The 24,083-nt window shown below is 39.3% G+C and overlaps 1 protein-coding gene across 2 annotated transcripts; it reads left to right on the top strand.

Annotated features, from left to right (window-relative positions):
- Window positions 1–1,596: 1,596 nt before the first annotated feature.
- LOC131250828 (magnesium-chelatase subunit ChlD, chloroplastic) lies at window positions 1,597–23,839 on the top strand. 2 transcript variants are annotated; one of them, XM_058251169.1, is made up of 15 exons: window positions 1,597–1,901; window positions 2,644–2,822; window positions 4,005–4,089; window positions 4,550–4,866; window positions 5,548–5,671; window positions 12,716–12,808; window positions 14,212–14,307; window positions 16,387–16,524; window positions 16,691–16,891; window positions 17,372–17,527; window positions 18,718–18,825; window positions 20,262–20,396; window positions 20,490–20,651; window positions 22,722–22,842; window positions 23,207–23,839. In XM_058251169.1, the coding sequence occupies exons 1-15, from the start codon at window positions 1,632–1,634 to the stop codon at window positions 23,290–23,292; spliced, it is 2,271 nt and encodes a 756-aa protein (XP_058107152.1). In that variant the 5' UTR covers window positions 1,597–1,631; the 3' UTR covers window positions 23,293–23,839. The 2 variants fall into 2 exon arrangements, with proteins under 2 accessions (XP_058107152.1, XP_058107153.1); XM_058251170.1 differs by lacking the exons at window positions 22,722–22,842; window positions 23,207–23,839 and having other exon boundaries at window positions 20,246–20,396; window positions 20,490–20,628.
- The last annotated feature ends 244 nt before the right edge of the window (window positions 23,840–24,083 follow it).

The raw sequence follows: 24,083 nt of genomic DNA on the forward strand, positions 1-24,083 counted from the left end.
GGTGTTGGAAGCTCATTTGACTACATAATCCATTCATATTGAAAGCTCATTTCAAGGAGTGATTAAAAAAATGAAACTAGTGATCCAAATATCAGGTCCTTCGATATTGAAAACTCATTATTGATGTTGGAAGCTCATTTTAGGATATTCTATAAAATATGAAGTAGATCCGTGTCTCAGATATAAGCCATGATATAGGAAGAAGTGGTAACTGGCCACTAAAATTTTACCATGGGCTACAAAAACTTTGGATTAAGATGATATTTATGTGGTATCTTCAACTAAGTAATTTTTTTATTATCTTATCAACAGGATGGATGGAAAATAAACATTCTCATGGAATTGTGGGATTCAATCAGGACTGTTTTCTGTGGTGTGGTCCACCTAAGACTTGGGCCTACTTCTTTTTTATTGGATCATCCTCTAAAATGAGTTGTCAAAATGGGTAGACGGTGTGGATTTAAGTTACCTACGTCACTGTGAGCTACAAGTCAGGGGTCCCACCCAACTCGGTGGCGCCGCGCCCTGAAGTTTTCTACCCCATCATATTCCCCTCCCGAGGACTGTCACCGTAAATGCCACCTTTTATCCAGCGTCTTTTATAAACAGTGCAAAACTTACCTTTCCAACTTATACCTTGTATGTACGGACATATCATTTGAGGACGAAAATACCACTGTCCTTGCGTGCAATGCCACGTGAAAAGCAGGGTATTTTCACCCTCTGAAATGCTTTATCCGTACGTGCAAGGTCTGAGTTGGGAAGGTAAGTTTTCGACTTTCATAAAAGACGCTGGATAAAACGTAGCATTAACAGTGGTAATTTTCTCATTCCTCCTGCTAGCAATGCTACGCCCACGTGTTGAGCGGATCAAATGTATTTTTGAGAAAGGCATGTATAAGGTAGGGCCAACCTGATGGATGGATTGCATCTCGCACTTATGTGCTATAACCCATTTACAATTTATGTGCTATACGATTTGGATACGGTCACACGCGAGCCACGTGTTCATATGCTTGAGCAGGAGTATGGATTTCCACATTCCCCAAGAGCATGAAATCTTTCTATCCATGACGCGGATTGCGTCCTAACCCCGCCCGGACTGTAATCCGCCCGGGCAGGGCTCTGTGGAGCCTTAAAGTGATGTAATTATTTTATCCTCGATGTTAATCGCTTTTATTAGACCATTTTAAGTTATGATTCAGAGAACAAGGCAGGACCACACCAAAGGAAGCTGCAGCGATAATGACACCCACCGTTGAGACATTTATGAGGGCCACTGTGATGTTTTTTTATCATCCAACCTATTAATATGGTCATGTAAACGTGGATGAAGTGAAAACACAAATATAATCTTGATCAGAAACTTCTCCAGCTCCCAAGAACTTTTTAATGGTGGGCGTTCAATCCCCACTTTGTGGTCCATTTAAGATATGTACCAGCCTAATATTTTTTTTCATAATTTAGAATGATATGAGAAAAACGATTAACGGCGTGGATAAAACACTTACATCAGTGTGGGCCCCACAGATCCCTGCCCGCCCGGACGACGCAATCCGCGTCCATAATGTATATAAGAGGACAGTGATAACAGGATAAGGGATTTGCCACTCAAAATCCTCTCTCTGGAAATGGCTACCGCTTCAGCTACAGCTCCCTTCTGTAGCTCTCTCACTCAATCCTCGATCTTTCCTTCTTTCAGATTACACCAATTTCCCTATTCGATCCCCAGATGCCGGTCCCACAATCACCTCAGGATTCAATTGCTTCGGCCGCGGGCAGCTGCTGCAGCGCCGACCATCGAATCCACGAATGGCGCTGTTGTCGTTGCCGATCCCAAGAAGACGGACAGTGATTCATATGGCCGGCAGTACTTCCCATTGGCTGCTGTTGTCGGACAGGTTGAGAATTTTAGCATTTTCCATGATTCTTTGTTAAAGATGCTTCGTGATGGGTTTTGGTGGTTTTGTTTACTGTATTTGGATTGGTTTTCTGAAGTTTCAGTCTTCTAGAGTCTTTTTCCTGGTCTTGATTAGGAATGTGTTTTCTTTTTAATGAATTGTTTGTTTCTTTTTAAATTTTTAGTGTTGGGTGAGTTTGGATTTGCAGTTTTTAAAGCCGCTATTTTTATGGTTTTTTATGTGTGTATGTGTGTGTCTATATATATATATATATATATATATATATATATATATATATATATATATAGACACACACTTTTTTCTTTCTTTCTTTTTTTTTTTTTTTTTTTTTTTTTTGGTATTTGTGTTTTTTCTCCTCATGTCGGTAAGTTTGCGTTTGGAGTTTTTAACGCCAGAAATTTGATGGGTTTTAGTGGTTTTGATTTTTAGTGTTAGAATTTTGATGGTTTTGGCAGGCTTTTTATTTATTTATTTAGGAAATGAGGATTTCTCTTAATGAATTACTTTTTTGATGGTGTTGGAAAGTTGGATATTTTATGGATTTTCAAAATGCCACACAGGTATTATCGTAAGCTCTAACATAAGAAAATGTTTCCATTACCAATTAAGCATCATGCTTGTTGGCTAACCGATACAAGCCGCGATTATATTTGTGTTATCAGTTTATTCTAATTTTATTGAGGTCGTCAGTTAACATGTTATAGATGCTGATTTATTACAGGATGCAATCAAAACAGCTTTATTACTCGGGGCCATTGATCGTGAAGTTGGGGGGATTGCCATCTCTGGTAAGCGGGGAACAGCCAAGACTGTGATGGCACGTGGTTTACATGCTATACTCCCTCCAATTGAAGTAGTTCCAGGTTCAATGGCAAATGCTGATCCAATGTGCCCTGAAGAGTAAGGTCACCAAATGCTTTCTAGTACCTTTCAAATATAAATGTGTAATTTTTTTGTGTCTAGTTTTAAAATTGCCAGAAATTTGTGATATTGGTATTATTGTGTCTTGATTCATGAAGCCATGAATATCATTCTTATGCATCCAAGCCATGCAAGTGGACCCAATGGGAATCCAAACCACTGATATGATGGTCCCACTGTGGATGGGATGCTCCAAAACTCTCCAACGATGGAAGGTCATAGTCTTACCTTATAGGATGATTGGAAGCTTTTGCCTGCTCAATGAAATTTATTTGTCACCAATAAAAAATATCTTGGTCCTATGTAGCACTTTCAGTGCATATTTTATGCTTCACCTTTAAAGATGTATTGTGATTTATACGTAACCCTTGTAGTGCATTTCTTATTGCAGATCTTTTGGTGGTTTATTTCAGTCTGAATCAAGTTCATAGGGATATCTTTCTTTCTTTCTTTCTTCTTTTATTATTATTATTATTATTATTTATTTATTTAATTATTTAATTATCTTTTAGTATACTGTATCTGTAAGAAACTTGCTAACATATGATCTGAAAACAATTGTTCAGCATGTAGGCTCTTATTTTTTCTTTTTGTGTATGCCAAATTTCTTTGATGGATAAACAAACTTTTCTTTTCAACAGACCTCAAAGAAAAAAATAAAAATAAAAAAAGAAAAGAAAAGAAAAGAAAGAAGAAGATGAAGAAGAACAAAAGAAAAGAAAAGAAAAGACAAAAAAAGTGGACACATTAACAAATCTGTTCTTCAATTGTTGATTTGTTACTCTTAGGGCCTATTGGATGGGTGGTGAATACCAACTTCTTTTGGATCCTTTATTCAAAAGGTTTTAAACCTGAAAAAAGTTTGCTATTTGGTTTCTCCAAAACATCAAGGCTGGGAGCGGAGATGACATCAGAAGATTTCCCTTTAAAATTCATCTGTATTCGTCTTCCATCCAAAACAAAATGGATACAGCTAGCCAATTCAATTGGAGGTACCCCACATCCAGAGTCCAAACAGGCCCTTAGCTTTTTAGAACAAGGGGGATTTTAATTATTGAGACAAAATAGTTGGTCTGAACTACTATTGTCATCGACTAATGTAACAACTGCAGAAGCTTTATTGCCTTACATGTTTTAAGTTTTCATTTCCAATTCTTAAAGGTGGGAAGATGGCCTAGCTGATCAAGTGCAGTATGATGCTGCTGGTAACCTCAAGACTGAGATTGTCAGATCTCCTTTTGTTCAGGTAATGATCAATAAGGTGACCATCATTGAGAAGATAGCTTACAAGTCACAATTTCTATTGTTTTATTTATAAGTAAAGATACATATTTGACTGTGCAAGTTTCACAGTCCAACAACTGTTTGGCCTATTGGGGATCCAGAGTGTTCATATGGCGGGTGCTATCGTGTATAGGTGATGCCACAAAATTGCCGCCATCAGATTCCTGACTGTGTAGGTGCATCTTTTACCTGATGTTTGGTGGCTATTGTCCATTTGCAACCTACAAATAGATGGTTAGGATCACCCGATGGGGAAGTTATTGAGGCATGGTCCAACCCACGATGGATGGTGGATGCCTGACGAACAATTCAATTCACCTGTAAAGTTGCTGGAAGGAACAAAGAATGCAAAATTTTCTTTTTTCAGTCAAGCCCCACTTGGTACCTCTGTCTTTAATGTTGTAATTACAAAAAATCTGCAGATTCCACTTGGTGTGACAGAAGATAGGCTCATAGGATCTGTTGATGTTGAGGAATCTGTGAAGACAGGAACAACTGTATTCCAACCCGGACTTCTTGCAGAAGCTCATAGAGGTGTCCTATATGTTGATGAGATAAACCTCTTAGATGAGAGTATTAGCAATTTGCTATTGAATGTCCTGACAGATGGAGTTAATATTGTTGAAAGAGAGGGGATCAGCTTCCGTCATCCATGCAAGCCACTTCTCATTGCTACTTACAACCCAGAGGAAGGTTCCGTTCGCGAACATTTATTGGATCGTATTGCGATCAATTTAAGGTAGTTAAAACCTCCACACATCTTTTATGGTGCTTTCTGAGTTTTTCAACACAAGCTTATGGCCTTCGTTGCTTTCCCTTCTGTGAAAGTGTAGTCAAATAGGAATACATAGGGAATTGTGCACATGAGATGCAGGGATTCCACAAAGCATGCTTGGCAATTGCAATATCCAGGGACCAATTTCCCTGACATGTAGTTCATTTTCTCTTTAACAAAAATTTCATTAGCTTGCACAAAAGTAAAACTGTACAAGATCCTCTTCATCAGGCGGGACCACTGTAAATATTCCCTGACCCAAATATCTTGCTGGTCCACCAAACATGTATGTTGAAAATAGACAATTTCTTTCCTTTTACCACCCACTTTTCTCATTTGTGTGCGAGTGCCTGATGAGTGACAAGCCTAACTCTGTCCAGGGCATGGTCAGTGTACCCACCTGAAGAGTGGCCTGGATCTTGCATGTGCATTCCATGTTGACAGGTTTGGCATGAAGAACCCTTCCATCTCTCATGCAAGTCTTGTTAGTGGGCTCATATTCAGATGTCATCTCTCAATACCATTATTCCCATTGCTGAATACAACTGTGAAGATTCAAAAAAGAGGTTTCAATTGTAGATACAGAAATTTGTCATGGATACTTGTCTTGTCTTACTCTTACAGCTAAGGAAACTATCTCTGCAGTGCAGATCTTCCAATGAGTTTTGATGACCGTGTTGCAGCAGTTGGCATTGCAACACAGTTTCAGGAATGTAGCAAGGAAGTTTTTAAAATGGTCGAGGAAGATACAGAATTCGCAAAGACTCAGGTATTTCTCTTGAGCTATATTTATAGTGAAATGATATGAATTCTCAGGATGTTCATTCTATCCTCAGGTTTTCAGTTTGTACAAGATGAGCCCATGTTTCTGTGATCCAAATTGTTGATCTGATAGTAAACTCTGGAGTGACCATGTGCAAAATGTTCCTCAATTGAAAGATGAAGATCCTAGTGGTCCAATCTTTGGCCTTGTTTTCAGTTGAATGTGGATCATTTCTGTATTTCTTTTCTTAACTATCATTCGCATGCTTCCAATGGAAGGATTTGTCTCCCATCAAGGAGATGCTTGGACTAGGTCTAGCCAAATGAGGCCAAAAAACATGAAACTAAGGATCCGAGGATTCTATGCATGTCCTTGGGCCAATAATCATACATTTCCTCATGTTTGGTATGTTTGCAACCTCTATTAGATGTAGGATCAGAATTACTCTGTTTTACTGAAAAAATAAACATTCCTCCATGTTGGATTTACATATTACCTTGAAACATTTTTTAGATCATATCGGGCCCGGACTGCAATGTTGCAACCATACAAAGCTTAAAACCATTCTCAGTAATATCCTTTAAATCATATGCAGCTATTGAATATACACTGTTCTGATGAAGCTATCACCAAATTTAAAAAGCAATTTTTATTTTTTATTATTATTTTTTTTCTGCCAGAATCTTAAGTTCTTTTTGGATGTACCCAAATGAATGGGGGTGGCAATGTGTACGGTTCTAATCAGGTTGGGGTCAGCCTGAACCCAACCCATTTGCTAATGGATGAAGAACATTACCTTGTGGCCCAACCCACTAAAAATTCATCAAGCCATAGCCTGACCTGATCCAACCGATTTACTTGCAATCATGTTGGGCTCAACTGAACTGACCAGCCCCCTGGTATCCAACTCAGTTTTGCGAATAGAATATAGGGCTAAATGCATTCCTACCCTGGGATCCAACTCAGTTTTGCGAATGGTATATAGGGCTAAATGTATTCCCACCCTGGCCCAATTGGTGGTTATCTATGTTGATACATACATCATATGTATGCATCGATACTTTTCTTCTATTATTCTGTTTTGGGTTTTGGGTCGTGTCAGTTCAAATCATATGGCACAGCCAATTTATACATCATATGTGTGCATATATGTTATCTTCTATTATTTTGTTTTGTGTTGTGTCTGGTCAAATCATCTAGCACAGCCTTTGTTAACCTACATGGGCAGGTCTGGTTGGGGATTCCACCCAAGCCCGAACCGTTTACTTGAATGAGCTGCCACTTTTCTACTGTGGCCCTGACCCACTAGTCCACTGCACATTTAGCTTGGCCCGAACTCATCTCAGAAGTGGGGCAGACCAGTTGACCCACAGGCCAACCCAACCCATTGCCGCCGCTAAGAATGAGCATTGGCCCATGTGCATTATGTGGGAGAAGACTCACTTCAAGCATCTTGGAAATGCAAACAGGAGGTTGTGCCAAAGTCTCCTATCTACATTTGACTGACATTTCAAGCAGGCCCTTAAATTGGATTTTTTTTTTTTTTGGTGCACCTGGAACTTGAAATTTGTTTCTCATCATATGCAGAATATTTTCATATAGTCATCTCTCTTTTAAGTGTTCTCCTATTCATGATAAGGATAAGCTTCACATTCTTCTATGCATTATATTAATACGTATACATTATGTATATCACTATATTGTATATGGCATCTTTGTGTAACCATTGATGTACGTTGTATGATGTGGACCTTAGGTTGGTATGTCTGGCCTTGGTTCTCTCAAGACTTGAAAAGTTGAGGCGTGACTTCTTGTGGAAAGGTGTGGAAGAGAAAAATAAGATTCATTTTAAAAAAAACAGAGAGAGAAGATTCACCTAGTGAATTGGAATGAAGTTTGCAAAACATACGAGGAGGGTGGTGTAGGGATTAAAGATCTCAAGGCCATGAACATAGCATTGCTTGGCAAGTGGCTTTGGAGGTTTGAGGATGAAGAGGGGGCTCTTCGGAGGAGGGTGGGGATTGGTGGACTAGAGAGCCATCTTTATATAGGACCTCGGCTCTTTGGAAAGGGGTTCAATCTGTTAAGTCGGCTTTCTTGGACTGGAGGGTGTGGGCTTCTCGGTTGGTAATGGTGAAACAATTACATTTTGGGATGATATTTGGGCAGATTCTTCCTACCTGAAAGACAATTTTCCTGTTATCTATCGATTGGCCCCGGATCGTGATGTCAAGGTAGCGGACTGCTTCTCTACAATAGGGGGAGCGGTTGTTTGTGAATCTCCTTGTAAACGCTTATTGCGAGATGATGAAGTGAGCGAGTTTGCAACCCTTCTTGAGCGCATTCATTTCTATGCCTCGATTTCTTCCAAATCGGATTAGATGGTGTGGGTGGCCAATAAATCGGGCGTCTTCTCAAATAAATCTTTTTATGCCCTCGCCAAAGGAGCAAGGCATCACAACGAGGCAGAGAGCATGAGGCTTGTTTGGTTCTTTAATGTTTCTCCAAAAATAGTGGCTTTTGGGTGGTTGGTAGGGAGAAAGAAAGTTCTAACTATTGACAACCTTCCGAAGAGAGCTATGATGATCCCAAATATTGGCATTATCTGCGTGAGGGATGAGGAAATTGTGGACCATCTTTTTGTGCATTGTCCTTTCTTAAGGGTGATTTTGGCTGATATGCTGAGTCGCTTCCAGGTGATGAGGGTTGCCCCTGATTTGGTAGGCTGTCTTTTAGCCTCTTGGATTGGGGTAGGCGTAGGGAAAGTTAGGTCTGGGCTTTGGAGAATGGCAATCCTCACTATGTGGTGGGCAATTTGAGAAGAAAGGAACGCTAGGTGTTTCAACAGTTTAGCAAGCCGGTAGAAAGCATTTCCTTGAGGGCTAGGAAGATGGTTATTGAATGAGCTTCTTGTGTTCCTCATTTGAAGGATTGTAATATGGCTTTCCTTGGGTAGTTTTGGGCCGCCTTCTCGGCGACGTCCTTTGTATTTGTATCTTTTCCCCTCATTTATTTAATAAAATTTCGTCATCTTTCAAAAAAAATGATGTGGACCTTAGGTGTACCATATGAAGAGCCTCCATAAAAGGAGAAGATTATCTTCAACTATGCAAAAAAAAAGAAGTAAATGATGTCAAATGTTCTTCAAGTTAGTAAATTAAAATAGAATTTAATAACTCTAGAACCGAAAGGCATCAATGTCCAACTAACATGCAACATGATGGCGTTGTTAAATGTGATTTGTTCATGCGGCTGAGAACAAACGATTCTGTTTCCTATATTTCCTGTCCAAAAATAGAAAGAGGACAATAAAGATTTGATGTGAGAATGCCCTTCTTCAAGATTTGGCTTGGGTAGCACAACTTTCTTGGGGATGCAGTCTGTTGTATGCTTTGGTGTCCACTGAGCCTTGAAAAAAAAAACAATTTTTTTTTTCTTTCTACACCTTCACATGGTGAATTTTAGTACATATTAACATTGAAATCAGTCCATTTTTCAAAAAAAAAAAAAAAAACCATGGAAATCAGTCCCTATGGGCAGTGATGCTGTTTTCTCCTTCAACAGGGTGTTGAAACTGCCATTGGGATTCTATGAAGTACATATTCACATTGACGTCTCTCTGTTCATAATCCTTCATGAATGTTTTTGAGCATTCATTAAGATGAAGAACATCCTTTAGCTTGGATAATGGCCGCATATACATAATCCCAAAGACAGACTGCAACTAAACCTCTTAGATGCAATATATTTGGAATTTTAGAAGGGCCCAACTTCAGTATGCATAGTGAAAACTGGGAAGCCGTGTCCATCTATCTGCTACCATTTAAAGCTGTAGGCAAGAAGCTAGCAAGTTTTCAGGATATGAAATTTCAAAAGCCTGTTTGAAATGCATGTTAAGATTGGTGTCTTCCTGTTACGATGGTGCTTAGTTGCACAACTCAGGTGTTGTTCCCACTTTTAATCACGCCTTGTGCCCCCTCTTGCTCCCACTTTCAAGATGTTTACTTGCTAACATTTAAAAAACTGAAGCTTTTCTACTTCTATTCCTAAATTGTTTTCCACTTCGCTTCATGCTTTATGCTTCATCCTCCGCACCTTGTGCCCTAGGTCCGTGCTGGCACACTTAGAAGAAACTTTTTATGGCAAGGAGGCAAGGCCACTAGGAACTGTTGAATTGGGATGAAGTTTGCAAGCCCTATGAGGAAGGGGGGGATGGGAATCATGCGCCTGGACGTGGTCAATCAGGGCTTGTTGGGGAAATGGGTGTGGAGGGTTATCGCAGACAAATATGGTACTTCTCTCTTGGGCTAGTGGGTGGAGTCCTTATATACATCTTTCCTTTGGAAATCTGTGGCTGAGATTGCTCTGCTTATGGCTAGGGGTTTCAGTTTTGTCCTTGGGGAAGGCACCGGGGTAAGATTTTGGCTGGGATTGCTCTGCTTATGGCAAGGGGTTTCAGTTTTGTCCTTGGGGAAGGCACCGGGGTAAGATTTTGGCTGGGATTGCTCTCTTCGGGAGTCTCTCCGTTCCATTGCTTCCCTTTGTCCGATGGAAAATATTTTTGTTGCCAGTTACTGCTACTTCTAGGGTTCTGGGTGAGTGTGGTTGCCTCCCTGCCATAGGGAGCTTGGTGATTCGAAATGCAAAGACTTAGTGGCCCTTCTTTCTCGTTTGCAGGATATTTCACTGAGTCCGGGGGAGAAGGATTCGTTGGTTTGGCATCAATGTCATAGAAAGTTGGGGACTTTCTCAATCACGTTGTTGTATTTGGAGCTGTCTCGTCTTGATCTTAGTTGCTCTGTTGGCCACATTGCTTTTCTGTGGTCTTATGGAGCTCCTTCAAAAGTCTCCGCCTTTGCTTGGCTGGCCGGGAGGAATAGGATCCTTACTATCAATAACCAGTGCAAGAGATCTCTCATTCTACCCAATCCTTGCCTTTTGTGCTTAAATGCAGAAGAGTTGGTCAATCACCTGTTTATTCATTGCTCCTTCTCCCGCATAGTTTGGTCCAGCATTTTCAGAATCGCAAAGATTAGCTGGGTGATGCTGTGCTGTATTGAAGTTCTTTTCCATTGTTGGCATCTCAAAGAGAGGGGAGCCCCTGGCTTGAACAGAATGAGGATAGCTTTGTTAGCCCTTCTTTGGTGCATCTAGCTGGAAAGAAATGGGCTCTGCTACTGGAATAGTAATAGCTGTCTCTGGGGTGTTTAGTCAGGTCAGTTTGTGTATAAGGGACCGGGGGTCCTTGAGGGTGTTTTCGCCTATCTTTTAGGTTGTGCAGGGTATAGTTTTTTTTAAGGTTTCTTTGGTGTTTTTTTCTTTGTTCTTTTCTGTTCTTTTTCTCTTTTGTTGCTTTTGCCCTTTGTCCTTAATAAAATTCATCATCTTTCTAAAAAAAAAAAAAAAAACTATAGGATGGTGGGAGATACATGCGTTCTGACTCTCAGTTCAACCTGTGAGAACACAAGCTTTTCCCCTTTCAAAATGGGTGCTGAACCCATGCAACATTTTTCACGCTTTATGGGATTACTCATGTTGTACACTTTCACACCCATGCTAAGATTGCATGATTATTGAAAGAAATCGTATCTGTATATAACTGTATTGGAAATAGCACAAGAACTTGTGCATGAATCCATTTTCGTTTTGTGCACCATCTTATATAGGCTCACAAACTAGATCACTATTTGCAACTATGAATGCTTTTGGATCTTCAGAGCTAAGTCTCCAACATTGACATAATGGAATGGTGTAGGTGTTACTTATCAGGTTAGTGAAACACATCTAGGGTGTGTTAACCCTTCCATTGTACATGCAACTTGCATGTTAATTTTGGACCTTCCGACTTGTGGGTCCCCTTGTGGATGGCGAGGTAATCTTCTCCGGTTTAGGTGTTAGCGGAATTTGGACCCCACCTTGTAGGCTTAATCTTTCTGATGCTGAGATTGCAGATCTGCTTCGGCTTTCTTGGTCATCTTTAAGGGTTCATCTGTCTGACTCTCCGGGGATACCTGATTTGCTGGTTTGGTTGATGGATAAGTTGGGCAGATTATCTGTGAAATCTTTTTTTCTTTTTTTTTTTTAGCTTGACTATCCAGGGCGTTGGCCAAGGTGCAGTGCTGCCACACTGGCCCTATTTGGTCCCATGGAGCGCTGCTTAAGTTTGTGGCTTTCCTTGGCTTGTTGAGAGGAAAAGAGTTCTCACCACTGATAATTTAAGAAAGCGGGCTATGGTGCTTCCTAATGTGTGTCTCTTATATATGAAAGATGTGGAATCTATGGATCACCTTTTCATCATTTGTTCCTTTGCTAGGGGTGTGTGAGAGGGCATTCTGGATGTTTTTAAAATCCCTTTGTTAATGCTGGGCTCCGTTGAAGTGTTGCTCCCAGCTTGGCAAAAAGGCATCCTTGTTAGACAAGTTAAGCCGAGTTGGCAGTTGGCTTTGCTCGCTGGTCTCTGGACTCTTTGTGCTGAGAGGAACAATCACTGGTTTAGAAATTGTAGGGTCCCTTCTGGATGCCCTCCTTAGGACCCTAATGTATCTCAGGGAGTGGGCACCCTGATTGTAGGGGGTGGTCCTTGGATCACACTGGTGGCGTCTCTTTTTTTCTGCCTTCAGGCTTTCTTAATAAAATTCTTTATTACCTCTCAAAAAAAATCTTTTTAACATTCCATTTAGTGGTCACCGAGTGGATGGTAAGGAACATTGATCAGTATGATTCTCGTGTATGCTCCGTCCACAATGGAACCCACAGTTTTGGTTGTCCAGATTGCCACACAGGCATGCCATGCCATATGTACAGTGGGTGCAGTTTAGGATGCTAGTAAGGTCTGACTGGCTGACCACAACTTTTCCCTTCAATGCAATTGCAAAGAGTTTCCTATTTTAGTTGTAACATGCAAGGTATGATCTTTCATGACCCTTCTATCATGTTCTTCATAATCATAAACGGCCAAGATCACGAGTTAGTCCAGTGATCGGATATTTAATTCAACCTGTTGATTGAATTTTTAGTGTTCGGTTATTTACATGGATTCCATTGCCGCAGATCATTTTGGCGAGGGAGTACTTGAAGGATGTCAGTATCAGCAGGGAGCAATTGAAATACCTGGTTATGGAAGCACTACGAGGTGGTTGTCAGGTTCATATTATGGAACTCTTTGATTAAATTGTTCTGTTTCAAATTCAATCAGTCGAAGAGTATTTCATTTGATGGATATAATTATTCTCCTAAACTCTAGGAAACAAATCTGGCATTCAGTGTCTTATCTGTTAGGTATGAAGAGGCCAATTTCTGTATGTATGGCACATGCATGAAATCTGGACCATCAATCTGTTTGGCACTACCATGGATTAGGGATACCCTAGATATCACACCGATCGGATGATTGTAGCCACTGAGTGGACAATTTTTTTAGGATTACAATTTGTCTATTGGGAAGTGACCAACTAATTGTCAGCATTCAACTGCAACAGTTTTCCAATCAGTGGCTAGGATCATCTGACCTGTGAATTTTCTTTTCTTTTCTTACTCTTTCTTTTCCAATTGGCTATTTCATTGGCCTCTCTCCGAATACTAGGAAAAAAGCAACATACCTATTGGTCAATAAGGACCTAATTTCTGATATACAAAAGCATATTTCCAAGGGCCAGCTGCCCAGAGGAAGTCCACTTCATGTCATTCGATAGTGACCCTTGATGACAAGGTCCCCAAAATGGGAGGCTACCTTATATAACCCACTTCCGAACCACCTTGGTCTCCAAGTCATTTGACTGCACATCACCTTGAAGCGCTGAATACATGTAAAATATCACCATTATGATTTGCTGGGTTTAAGGGATTCAATAACGATAATGGCCTTTACGACCCTGTAGGGATTCAATAACGATAATGGCCTTTATCTCTCTCTCTCTCTCTCTCTCTCTCTCTCTCTCTCTCTCTCTCCAGAAAAAGGGGGCCATCAGTCTCTCCATTCTCCCAACAGAAGAAGCTAGGATTGGCATCATTACATTTCAGCAGATTATCTGCCATTAATATTTTGTTCTCTGTCACTGTTCAAGCAAAGACTTCAACTCTTTAAGGAACATGACTCTCCCACACCCTAGCAGAAGGAGGGCTCTTTTACTAATTTGCACATTGTCATATCCACAACAGCTTGATGCCCAAAGTCCAATACGGCACATTTTGGCCTATTTCTTGTCCAAGTGGCGGGCCATCAAACAGTCACAGTCGCTATACATGTACATTGAGGATGGAACTGCACAGAACACAATGGCACTCACTGTATAATAACATTTGTCTTGAGAAAAGCCAGCTGTTCAAGAATGTTTCAGTCCGAGTTTCTCAGTTAAATTACATTCTAAAATTGGAACATAAAAGCCTTTATACATATTTAATTTCAAATGATCATCGTTGTGGCCCTTTTGTGCCAGCTATTTGGCATCGTCTTTGCAAATTTCATATGATATATAAGAATATGAATGATAGTCTTAGTCAATGTAGAGATTGAGTAGAACTCACTTGAGATTTATCTTCAATTACAGGGGCATAGAGCTGAGCTATATGCTGCCCGAGTTGCGAAATGCTTAGCTGCTCTAGACGGACGTGAAAAAGTCAACATCGATGACCTCAAGAAAGCTGTTAAGTATTTTCTACCTCATGACGCTCACTGAAGTAAATGCTTCGGCTGTGAGATTCATCCAGGAAACACGCTCATATCCCATTTTCTGTTACAACCATGAATACTCTGTAGATGAAACTTCTTAAAAGTAGTATGGTTTTGTCCACAAAATTCAAGGTCATCCTACTATTGCATGATATTGTTATGATTTTTAGAAAGAGTAGCAGACTTGGAGTAGTTTCTTTGCTTTGCTTATGAGATATTGAAAAGAATCAGTGAACCCTGTTACAACCATGAAATCTCCAGTTCTATTGTATATTTAGTTTACATCTATAGCCGTTTTAATCTTTGAAATGAACAATATCTATAACCATATTTTGCATCATGCTATCAATCATTATTAATATGAGCTTGTTCACAGAAGTTTTGCTTGATTAGTAGGGGCAGTGTAGTCATTTTGTTTATTTTACCTGGCTGAGGTAACTTCATTTCAAGTCATTTCTTCATCCTCATACCTAGTTTATTTCACATTTCTTTTGCTACATTCATAAAAAGGAGGGAAACATGATATTTGAAATATATGTACATGCTTAAGGAAACTTGAAATTTTTGTTTGTTTATTCTGTCTTGCTACTCTGACCATATTGTGCGCATTTGCCTGCAATGGCACTTCAGCTGTACTTTATTATTGGTTCTTGAGTTTACAGAGTTGGCTCAATCTTGAAAGTAAGTCAGAAGTCCCAAGTTAATCATGCTGCCCATCAATTAGTGCAAGACTTCCAACTCTTAGGGAGTAACGGTCCAATGTCGTGAAACATATAGGATAACACCCTTTCTGTCAGTAGTTTGCTAGTTAGGATGGTGAGTAGGACATAGGCACCCTTTGGTTTCTATTCAAATGGACAGCTTTCATATCAACAACCGCTATTGCCTGCTTGAACAGGTCTATCAGGAAAAGGTCTACATGAGTTTTGCAATTCCCAACAATCTTGCATCCATATTTTCTGGTTGCCATCTCTCTCCGGCCATGTTCTCCTTCTTGTTTCTATATTTCTTTTGATAGACAGATTCTGTTCTTTTGTTCTTAGGCATTTCGGTATGCCTTTACTGATAGTATCCTGGAGATGATTTTGTGCCTCCTTTGCATCCACTAAGAACTACCGTATAGAAGTTATATCTATCTTGAAGGGGTACACTCCCATGTCAGTTTTGCACCATTAAAAATGGTGGTGACTCATCATCCTCAGATGTGGCATTGATGTCCGACAACCGAGCCCATGTAAATTGTGGGTCCCATTGTGTATGGACTATGGAGAATGTCCAAAACCACAATGATCAAGCAATCTGAACCATCCATCTGATGTCCATAAAATATATGGTTAAAAGAAATATAGTGAGTGGTCCGAAATTTTTATAGCAAAAGAAATATAGTGAGTGGTCTGAAATTGAGTATGACAATTAGATAGTAAATATTCTATTCTCAATGCAAATTTTCAGTTATGCTCCATCCACAGTTGGGTCGGCAATTTGAATGGTCTGGATTGCCGTACAATTATTCCATGTGTATATGTGAAGAGTCTCCACCATTTTTTTTAGATGGTGCAAAACTAACATAGTTGTCTAGCCCATGTGAAATAAAGCAATGCAATCTGTGCCTTCCACTCCATTACAAGTGCATTCAGCAATCCATGTCAAATTCCCAACAATTTTCTTAGGTGAAAGTTGACGTCTTTATCTTAGGCTCCTATCCATGGGTTTGTTCTATTGTTGGTTGTTTTGAAAAACTAATATTGCGGGTTTCTATTACACATCTTTTACTGTTGTTTTCCCTTACCCTTTTTTTTTTCATGGAGAGATCGTTGTCTGTGCATCTGACTGAAACATTGCCACTTGATTTCTGCCCAAATCTATAGTTAGATAGCACTGTAGATCAGAGAAAAGAATCAAGGCATCAGAGCATGCAGAAGCCATTTGTTTAACATATTGGGCTTCCGAAAAACAATGCCAATCCATTTCATGCATCATAGCCACTTCATCAATAATTCTGCGCATATAAAAAATGGTAAACATTCCCATTCTAAGATTTTGTTCAATGCAGGTAGAGCTTGTTATCCTTCCTCGATCAACTGTCAATGAGAACCCACAAGAACAGCAAAACCAGCCACCTCCACCTCCACCACCCCCTCCACAAAATCAAGATTCTGCAGAAGACCAAAGTGAAGAGGAAGATCAAGAGGTACATAGATATCCATTAAAACTTTGATCTCCTTTAACATTTTACTTTTTTATTTACACTTATCCAGGTAAAGTTGGTGGGCCCTTGCCATGGTCCTTATTTGACATTTTTTTAGCTGAATTCAATGTGCCATAGTCTGAAATATGAAGGTTATGTTTGTCAACAGGAAGACAATGACCAAGAGAATGAGCAACAGGAGGAACAAATACCCGAAGAGTTTATCTTTGATGCTGAAGGTGGCATAGTAGATGAAAAGCTACTCTTCTTTGCACAACAAGCACAGAGACGGCGAGGGAAAGCTGGGAGAGCCAAGAATGTTATATTTTCTGAAGATAGGGGGCGATATATAAAGCCTATGCTTCCAAAGGTTTTTCTTTTCCTATGATGGATCTCTTTCAATTTACGGAGTTTATAACTTCACTCGGAGGTTCAAACTGATGGCCTTTTGGTTTGAGGACATCTGCACATATCAACTTGGCCCCAACCTGTAGATGTCCTGGCCCTTTCATGTCACATGTTATTTCAATGCGGACTGTTGGTTATAACTTCAGATCTGTCCATTATTTTTGAACTTGTGTCATCCACTGGATATGTTCACTGGCCCAAATTTCAAGCAAGGTCATGCACATGGTGAGGCCCACCTATGCATGGGTTGGATGTCTAACACATGCTAGGTTAGCATGTTCTGCCACACGTGTTATGAATACTTCCATTTTTTGGCTTTGTGAAAATCAGGAGTTAATGAAAATAGAAGCTTATGCTTGTATTTCACCGAAAACTTTATTTTGTTTTCTCCATATTATATTGCCTTTGTTATTGTATCGGTTGCCAATATGATCATAAGCAGGGTCCTGTGAAGAGACTAGCTGTCGATGCGACCCTCAGAGCAGCTGCGCCATATCAGAAGTTACGTAGGGAGAAGGACATTCAAAAAACTAAGAGAGTGTTCGTGGAAAAGACAGATATGAGAGTGAAAAGAATGGCTCGAAAAGCCGGAGCACTGGTAATGTTTCTCCAAGGTTCATCTGCTCTGCTTTTTCCTTTAGGGATTTTATTTTAGGAGAAAGGATCTGGTACTATCAATCATGTTGTAGTAGCTATCAAGCAATGTATCTCCATACACATGGCTTGCATGTAGTGTTCGAAATATTGGTATTGCGTTACATATTGCACCCTTGGGATACAGATACGTGTCGATTATCACACGGGATATATCATTTGTATTGGGTAATTTATTGCACTTTTTGGGAAACATTGGGAAAATGGTTGAATTTTTCAATGAAACTTCAGGGATTGTTAAAAAGACCTTAATACATACTTTTAAATCATAACATCTCAAAAAAGAAGCGCAAATAATAGGTTTTCTTTGTATAGGGTCCTAAGCTATGCTCTGTTTGACTGAACTAATGCAACTATATTCAAATTGAATGCATAACATTTACAGTGTATATGATAATCATTTCATCAAACACTCCTAAATACTTCGAAATTAGTCTCAATTGATAGCTGGTTGAAAGATATATATATATATAAAACATGGAGAACATGAAGAACCAATGGATATCAAAATCGAAGCTCCAACTCCATAATTTTTCATGCAAAACATGAAAAACCAATGGATTTGTAATCATTTGACACTGATTTAACATAATTTCAAAAAAAAAAAAAAAGATTGGAAATTGAAAATGCTCATCGGATCAAACATGTGGGATGTATTGGCACTACTTGTGTGTTTTGTAATGTACAGGTAGGATACAAGATATGCCGTAGGATATATCGGCTGATATCATCAATATTTAAAACATTGCTTGCATGTATGAGATCTGGATTATTCATCTATTAGACATAGGTCCTTCCAGGAGGCAGTATACCCCGAAACTCAACTTTCAACCTGCCATGTGATCCGAGCCTCTGATTGGATGACATTCAATGTTACAAATGGTTGAGGGAAAAAAATCCCAATGGCCGACACTCAATGGTTCAAATTCTCCAATAGGATCGTTGGGCCTATGTGATTCCTGGGATGTGGTTTATCCATGGCAAGTCTCATGATGAACAGTCTAGATTCTTGTATGTGTACCACACCTAGGAAGAGTGCTTGCTGACTTAGATATATGAAATCCCATGCAATCTTGAGCAATCTGTGGTTTGTATTTAGTTCTTGTGTCCAACTCTAATATGGAGTCGTGGCAGGTAATATTTGTGGTTGATGCTAGTGGGAGCATGGCATTGAACCGCATGCAGAATGCAAAAGGCGCAGCACTGCAGTTACTTGCTGAGAGTTATACAAGTAGAGATCAGGTGAAATTAAAATCCCAAGAACACCTGAAGTATGTACATAATTATCTATTGATGCCTATAGGTTTGTCAATGAACAGGATGGCCATCATGCTTCCAGGCCTGGGCCGTCATTAGCTGGGCCTGTGTTTCATTTCTATGCCTGTGCAGTAGGTCTAAGTCCGAGTTTCAGATCTGAGATATAAAGGCTGAGACGAAAATGATCTGTATGATAAATCTATGATGGTCTGGGCTTAAATCTCATTTCCAGGCCTGCAAACCAGACCTAGGTCTGATTTTTATGCCCGAAAATTAGAAAGATCTAACTTTTTTAAAGTTGGAATTTATACATCCAGTCAACCACAGATAGGAGGGAGAAGGCTATGATGATGATGATCTGTGCTATCGAACTGGAACCTCTGCTCTCTCCCTGCCCTCTTGAAGATGGTTTGTCTTGGATATTAATATATGAAACTTAGTTCTGAGATCTTGAGAGACAGTGGGGTTTTTAATGCGAATCGGTGTTTTAAATAGCTTTGCTATGTAGCATGTAGCATGTAGCTTATGCTATGTAGTAGTGTGTGTAGCTTACGCTACGTAGTGCAGATTAACCTTAACACCACATAGCTCATGAAAATAGCTTAAAGTCATGTGTAACATATGCTACATGCTAATTTGGCATCTGCTACATGCTGCATAGCCTATGGTACACACTACATAGCTTACATATTTTTCACTAAAACATTTAAATTGATTCATGTTTTCAATGATTTATTGTATTTTTCATTTTGTTAATAAAAATTAGTAAATGGTTTTAGTAAAATATTATAAGTAATAGTATTAAATCAATTAGGTAGCTCTTTCCTATTATTTTAGGTTGTGTTTGATTGCACCAAATGTCATTAAATTTCATTATTAATCAGACTAATTTGGTGCAAAATATCATAAAATTTCATGATATTTGGTGCAACTGAGCCAATCTTAATTGGGAATCTAGAAGTAGTGTCTATCTTATGCTACACGCTCTGTAGCTTAAGCTTCACACTTTAGATGGGTGAAGGATACACTACATGCTATTTAAAACACTGATGCAAATGGGTATGCAGCCTGCTTATTTGGGTCACTTTTTTTCTCCCAAATATCAATCTGAAAATTGTAGAACCAACACAAATGAAGAAACTGAGACAGGTCGGAAGGATTCCCAACCGTCTACCTGTCAACAGCAGTGATCGATCACCCCCTCTCTGACCAAGCATTTTGTGTAATAATTCAAGATATTATCTACAACCTCCCTGCATACATCATATATGGATTGTATCTTATCTTATCCATCAGTATGCATTGCTAAGGAAGTTGTACTTCTACCAGATTTCCATACCATTCCTTCTCTCTCAAAAGATGATGATGCATTAGAGTTGTTCATGTAAATAGTTTCCTAATTTAGTGTGAACATCAAGCAGGTCTCAATCATTCCTTTTCGTGGAGATTCTGCAGAAGTTCTTCTGCCTCCATCAAGATCCATTGCGATGGCGAGAAAACGTCTAGAGAGACTTCCATGTGGTGGAGGTTCTCCTTTAGCTCATGGCCTTAGCATGGTATAAAATCAAGACCATTCATTGCGTGTTCTAGAACTGCACTCATTATAGTCATTCTTCTTTATTTAATTTCCTTTTTTCTTCACATTTTAGGCTGTTAGAGTTGGGCTAAATGCCGAGAAGAGCGGTGACGTTGGACGTATTATGATCGTCGCAATAACAGATGGAAGGGCCAACATATCATTGAAAAGATCTACAGATCCTGAAGCTAATGCTACACCTGATGCTCCTAAACCTTCTGCACAAGAATTAAAGGTAATCACATCACTTTGGGCGAAATTTAAACACTGAAAGTATGAGATGAACATTGATTGAGATTTTAAATCTTGTAGGATTTTATGAACAATGTACAGCATCCTTTTCAATGAAGCACCAAAGTAATCCTCTTTTTTATACATGATTCAGAAATTCCAGTACGTTTTCAAATAGTTTGGGGATTTTTTGTGAATTCTTAAATTCCCAATGGACATTGCTTAGGCACCCAATTGGCAATGGGACTCATTTGTCGGTACAACATAAACAAGCATAATGGCAATTTTGTGCCAGTTTGATGCTAAAACCTATTGGACCTGCTACCAATATGCTGTCAGATTTCACCTAATGGCTTAAGAAACGAAACAGCATAGAGTGTTTTTGATATTGGGAGCCAAAGCAAGCTAACATATAGTTGCACGTCGGGTTGAGGGTCAACCCGAGCCAACCTAAAGAGTACCCAACCTGCAACTTGACCCTACCCGAATTCCAACCTGTGATTCCCAACCCGAATTCCACCATACGCAACCCAACCCGACCCATACCAACCCAAATACATGTGATTATTCTCAGCCCAATCCAACCCAACTAAACTTGCTCAACCTGAACCCAGCCCAATTTCAGATTGGGATGGCGTTTTGCAACTGGAACCCAAGCCAAGGACCTTGACAACCCAACCCAACCCGACATGCATTTGGGTCAGGTCATCAGGTTCAGGTTGATTTGAGCCCAAGTTGCAGTCCTAGTTGCACAAAGCATGAAGGGAAGCAGCAGAAAATTTGGGTTTGGTGCGAGGAAGCATTTATTTCAAAATGTTAGTGAGTAGAAATAGCTAGGAAGGGGTAGCAGGAGTCCGAAGTGATTCGAAGCAGAAGTGGCACTTGGTAGAAGGTCTATGCAACTAAAGATGACCACTTCTTGTAATGCTGCCTTAAATACAACTTCAAAATGTGAATATATTTCCCATGATATGATGACCCTTTCACAAAACTGAGAAGCAAAACCAATGTAATGATACATTTCCATATTACGTAATATAACAATGAAAAAGCAAAACAAGTGTTTACATAAATGTATTATAATAATAACTATCGAAAAAACAAAACACGTATTTACATTAATGTATTATAATAATAACTATATTGAAGAAGATAATTTAGGCTAGTAAATATGTCCAAAACTATATAGCGATGTATACCAGCCACTTATCAACAATTCAACGCTATGGGACATGTTTAAACTTCACAGTATTGCATGTTTAATTGGATGAATATAGATGGGAATGGAATGGTCACTTAATATCTTATAGTTTTAATATTTCTACAATATTTCATAATTTTATTTTTTATTTTTTCTTGTCTGAAGATTCGGATCAAATCTTACAATTTACGATTAGATTTGATTTGACCCATAGAGCATTTATGTAGTTAACATTGGCTGTCATAATTCTCTGTGGTATGCTTTCAAACATCAATTGCCATTGACTTATGTAAAGAAAAAATGGCCTGTTTGAAATGCGCTGTTCGTTCATGATCTGTCATTGTTCTAGAAGCAGGTCAACTTTGAAAAACAATGAACTTCCTGCTCTGTACTCGACATCCCCATTTACAAGATACCATGTGATGCCTGACTTAAACATATCTATCTTATGCTTGGGTTTCAGTTTGTACAAGTGAGGCCCATGTTTTGGTGATCCAAATCATTTATTTTATGGGCCATGCAGTGAATTCCCCTTGCAAATATCCTAGCATTGGAATTTTTTACAGGCCTCGTCGTTGTATTTTCTTTTCCAGCAATCTGTTTTCTGGCGACCAATTGAAGGATTAGGATTCCCCTTACTGGGAGATTTTATTTTATTTTTGTTCTTTTTTCACGGGGCATCCGGGGTGGGTCCCTTATCAATGTACTGTAGATAATCTTGGTTGAATATTGTCATATACCTCCCTTTTTTCTTTTTTCTTTTTTTATTGGTCATACATCTCCCTATTTATTTCCTCATGAGGCGGTACACTAATCTTCTTATCTGGTAAGTTCATTTGATTTTTATTTTTTATTTTTTTTTGGGCTCTCAAGGATGAGATTCTAGATGTTGCTGGGAAAATATACAAAGCAGGGATGTCTCTTCTAGTAATCGACACTGAAAACAAGTTTGTATCAACTGGATTTGCCAAGGAAATTGCTAGAGTTGCCCAAGGTAAAGTTATTTAGCCACCGATATCCCTGGCTAGAATTTGCTATACCACATGCATGTATTTCACGGCCTCTGCATACCCCTCCACACTTGCTAACATAACACACGTGGGACACTGAGCAGTCTATAGGCATTCAGCTCATGAACAGGTGAAGCCTTTGAAACAAATGGACAGCTAAAAATGACAGTTTAACTGTCTGGTTCTGTTTCCTACAATGGCCCACCTGATGGCTGAACCAGCATGATTTTTTGTTGGGCCAGGGCATCTACATGATGGGTGCCCACATTTGCAGGGGTTTGAATGTACACATAAGCTGATACGAAGTTTCCTAAGAACTCAAAAAATCTCATTGTTTTTGTACAACAGGGAAATATTACTACTTGCCGAATGCTTCGGATGCTGTTATATCTGCCACCACAAAGGAAGCCCTCTCAGTTTTAAAAAGCTCATGATTTTGAATAAGCAAAGGCCAGCTCTGGTATGGCCTTGGAAGCTTCTTGCCCTAAGTGATTTAGTTATTCTTAACTATGTATTTGTAGGTGCTTTAGAAATTTTTTTGGATATTATTTCTGAATTAAATTGAAATTATGTGGTGCAAGCGAGAGTGAACAGTTGAGCAAAGCAAGAGTTCGTACAGTTGAGCAAATAGAGTCCGAATATTTGGTGCAATATCTGGGGTGGAAACGGCAGAGTCCTGATGCCTTTGTGGCAGTTTGAATTGGAAATCTGCGCGTATTAGGGTTGGCAATGAGTCAGGTTGCCTCAGGGTGGATCAACCGAATCTCCTTAAATGACAGGCTCAGTTTTAACTTTTTTCTGGTTTTGGGTTGGGCTCAGCTTAGAAAACATTGCCCAGTTAAGTAAACAGGTCTGGCTTAGGTTGACCTTGGGGCCTAATGACAATTACTTAAAATTAATGTGATAGCTTATTGAAAACCTTTTTGAAAAAGGCGTACTGGAATGTAAATTTTATAATAGGTAGGCAGTTTTTTTTTTTTCTCTTTCTTTTTACGCTCCAAACCAGGCATTGTGTGTGCTCAGCCACTAATTGATCCCTAACCAAGTTTCCTATGACCATACTATCTTAAATATCTATTAAATGCGTCTTTTCCACATTTAATGCTAGTTGTTGCTTATTTTTATCTTTTAGTGTGCATTTGTCTGCATAAAATACGAAGGCTAGAATCATCCAAAAATTGCATCTTTTGGCCATGCATTGTCCATTGTCCCAAATGTGTAGTCA

Source organism: Magnolia sinica, chromosome 7, assembly GCF_029962835.1.
Source record: "Magnolia sinica isolate HGM2019 chromosome 7, MsV1, whole genome shotgun sequence".
NCBI classification, from domain to species: Eukaryota; Viridiplantae; Streptophyta; class Magnoliopsida; order Magnoliales; family Magnoliaceae; genus Magnolia; species Magnolia sinica.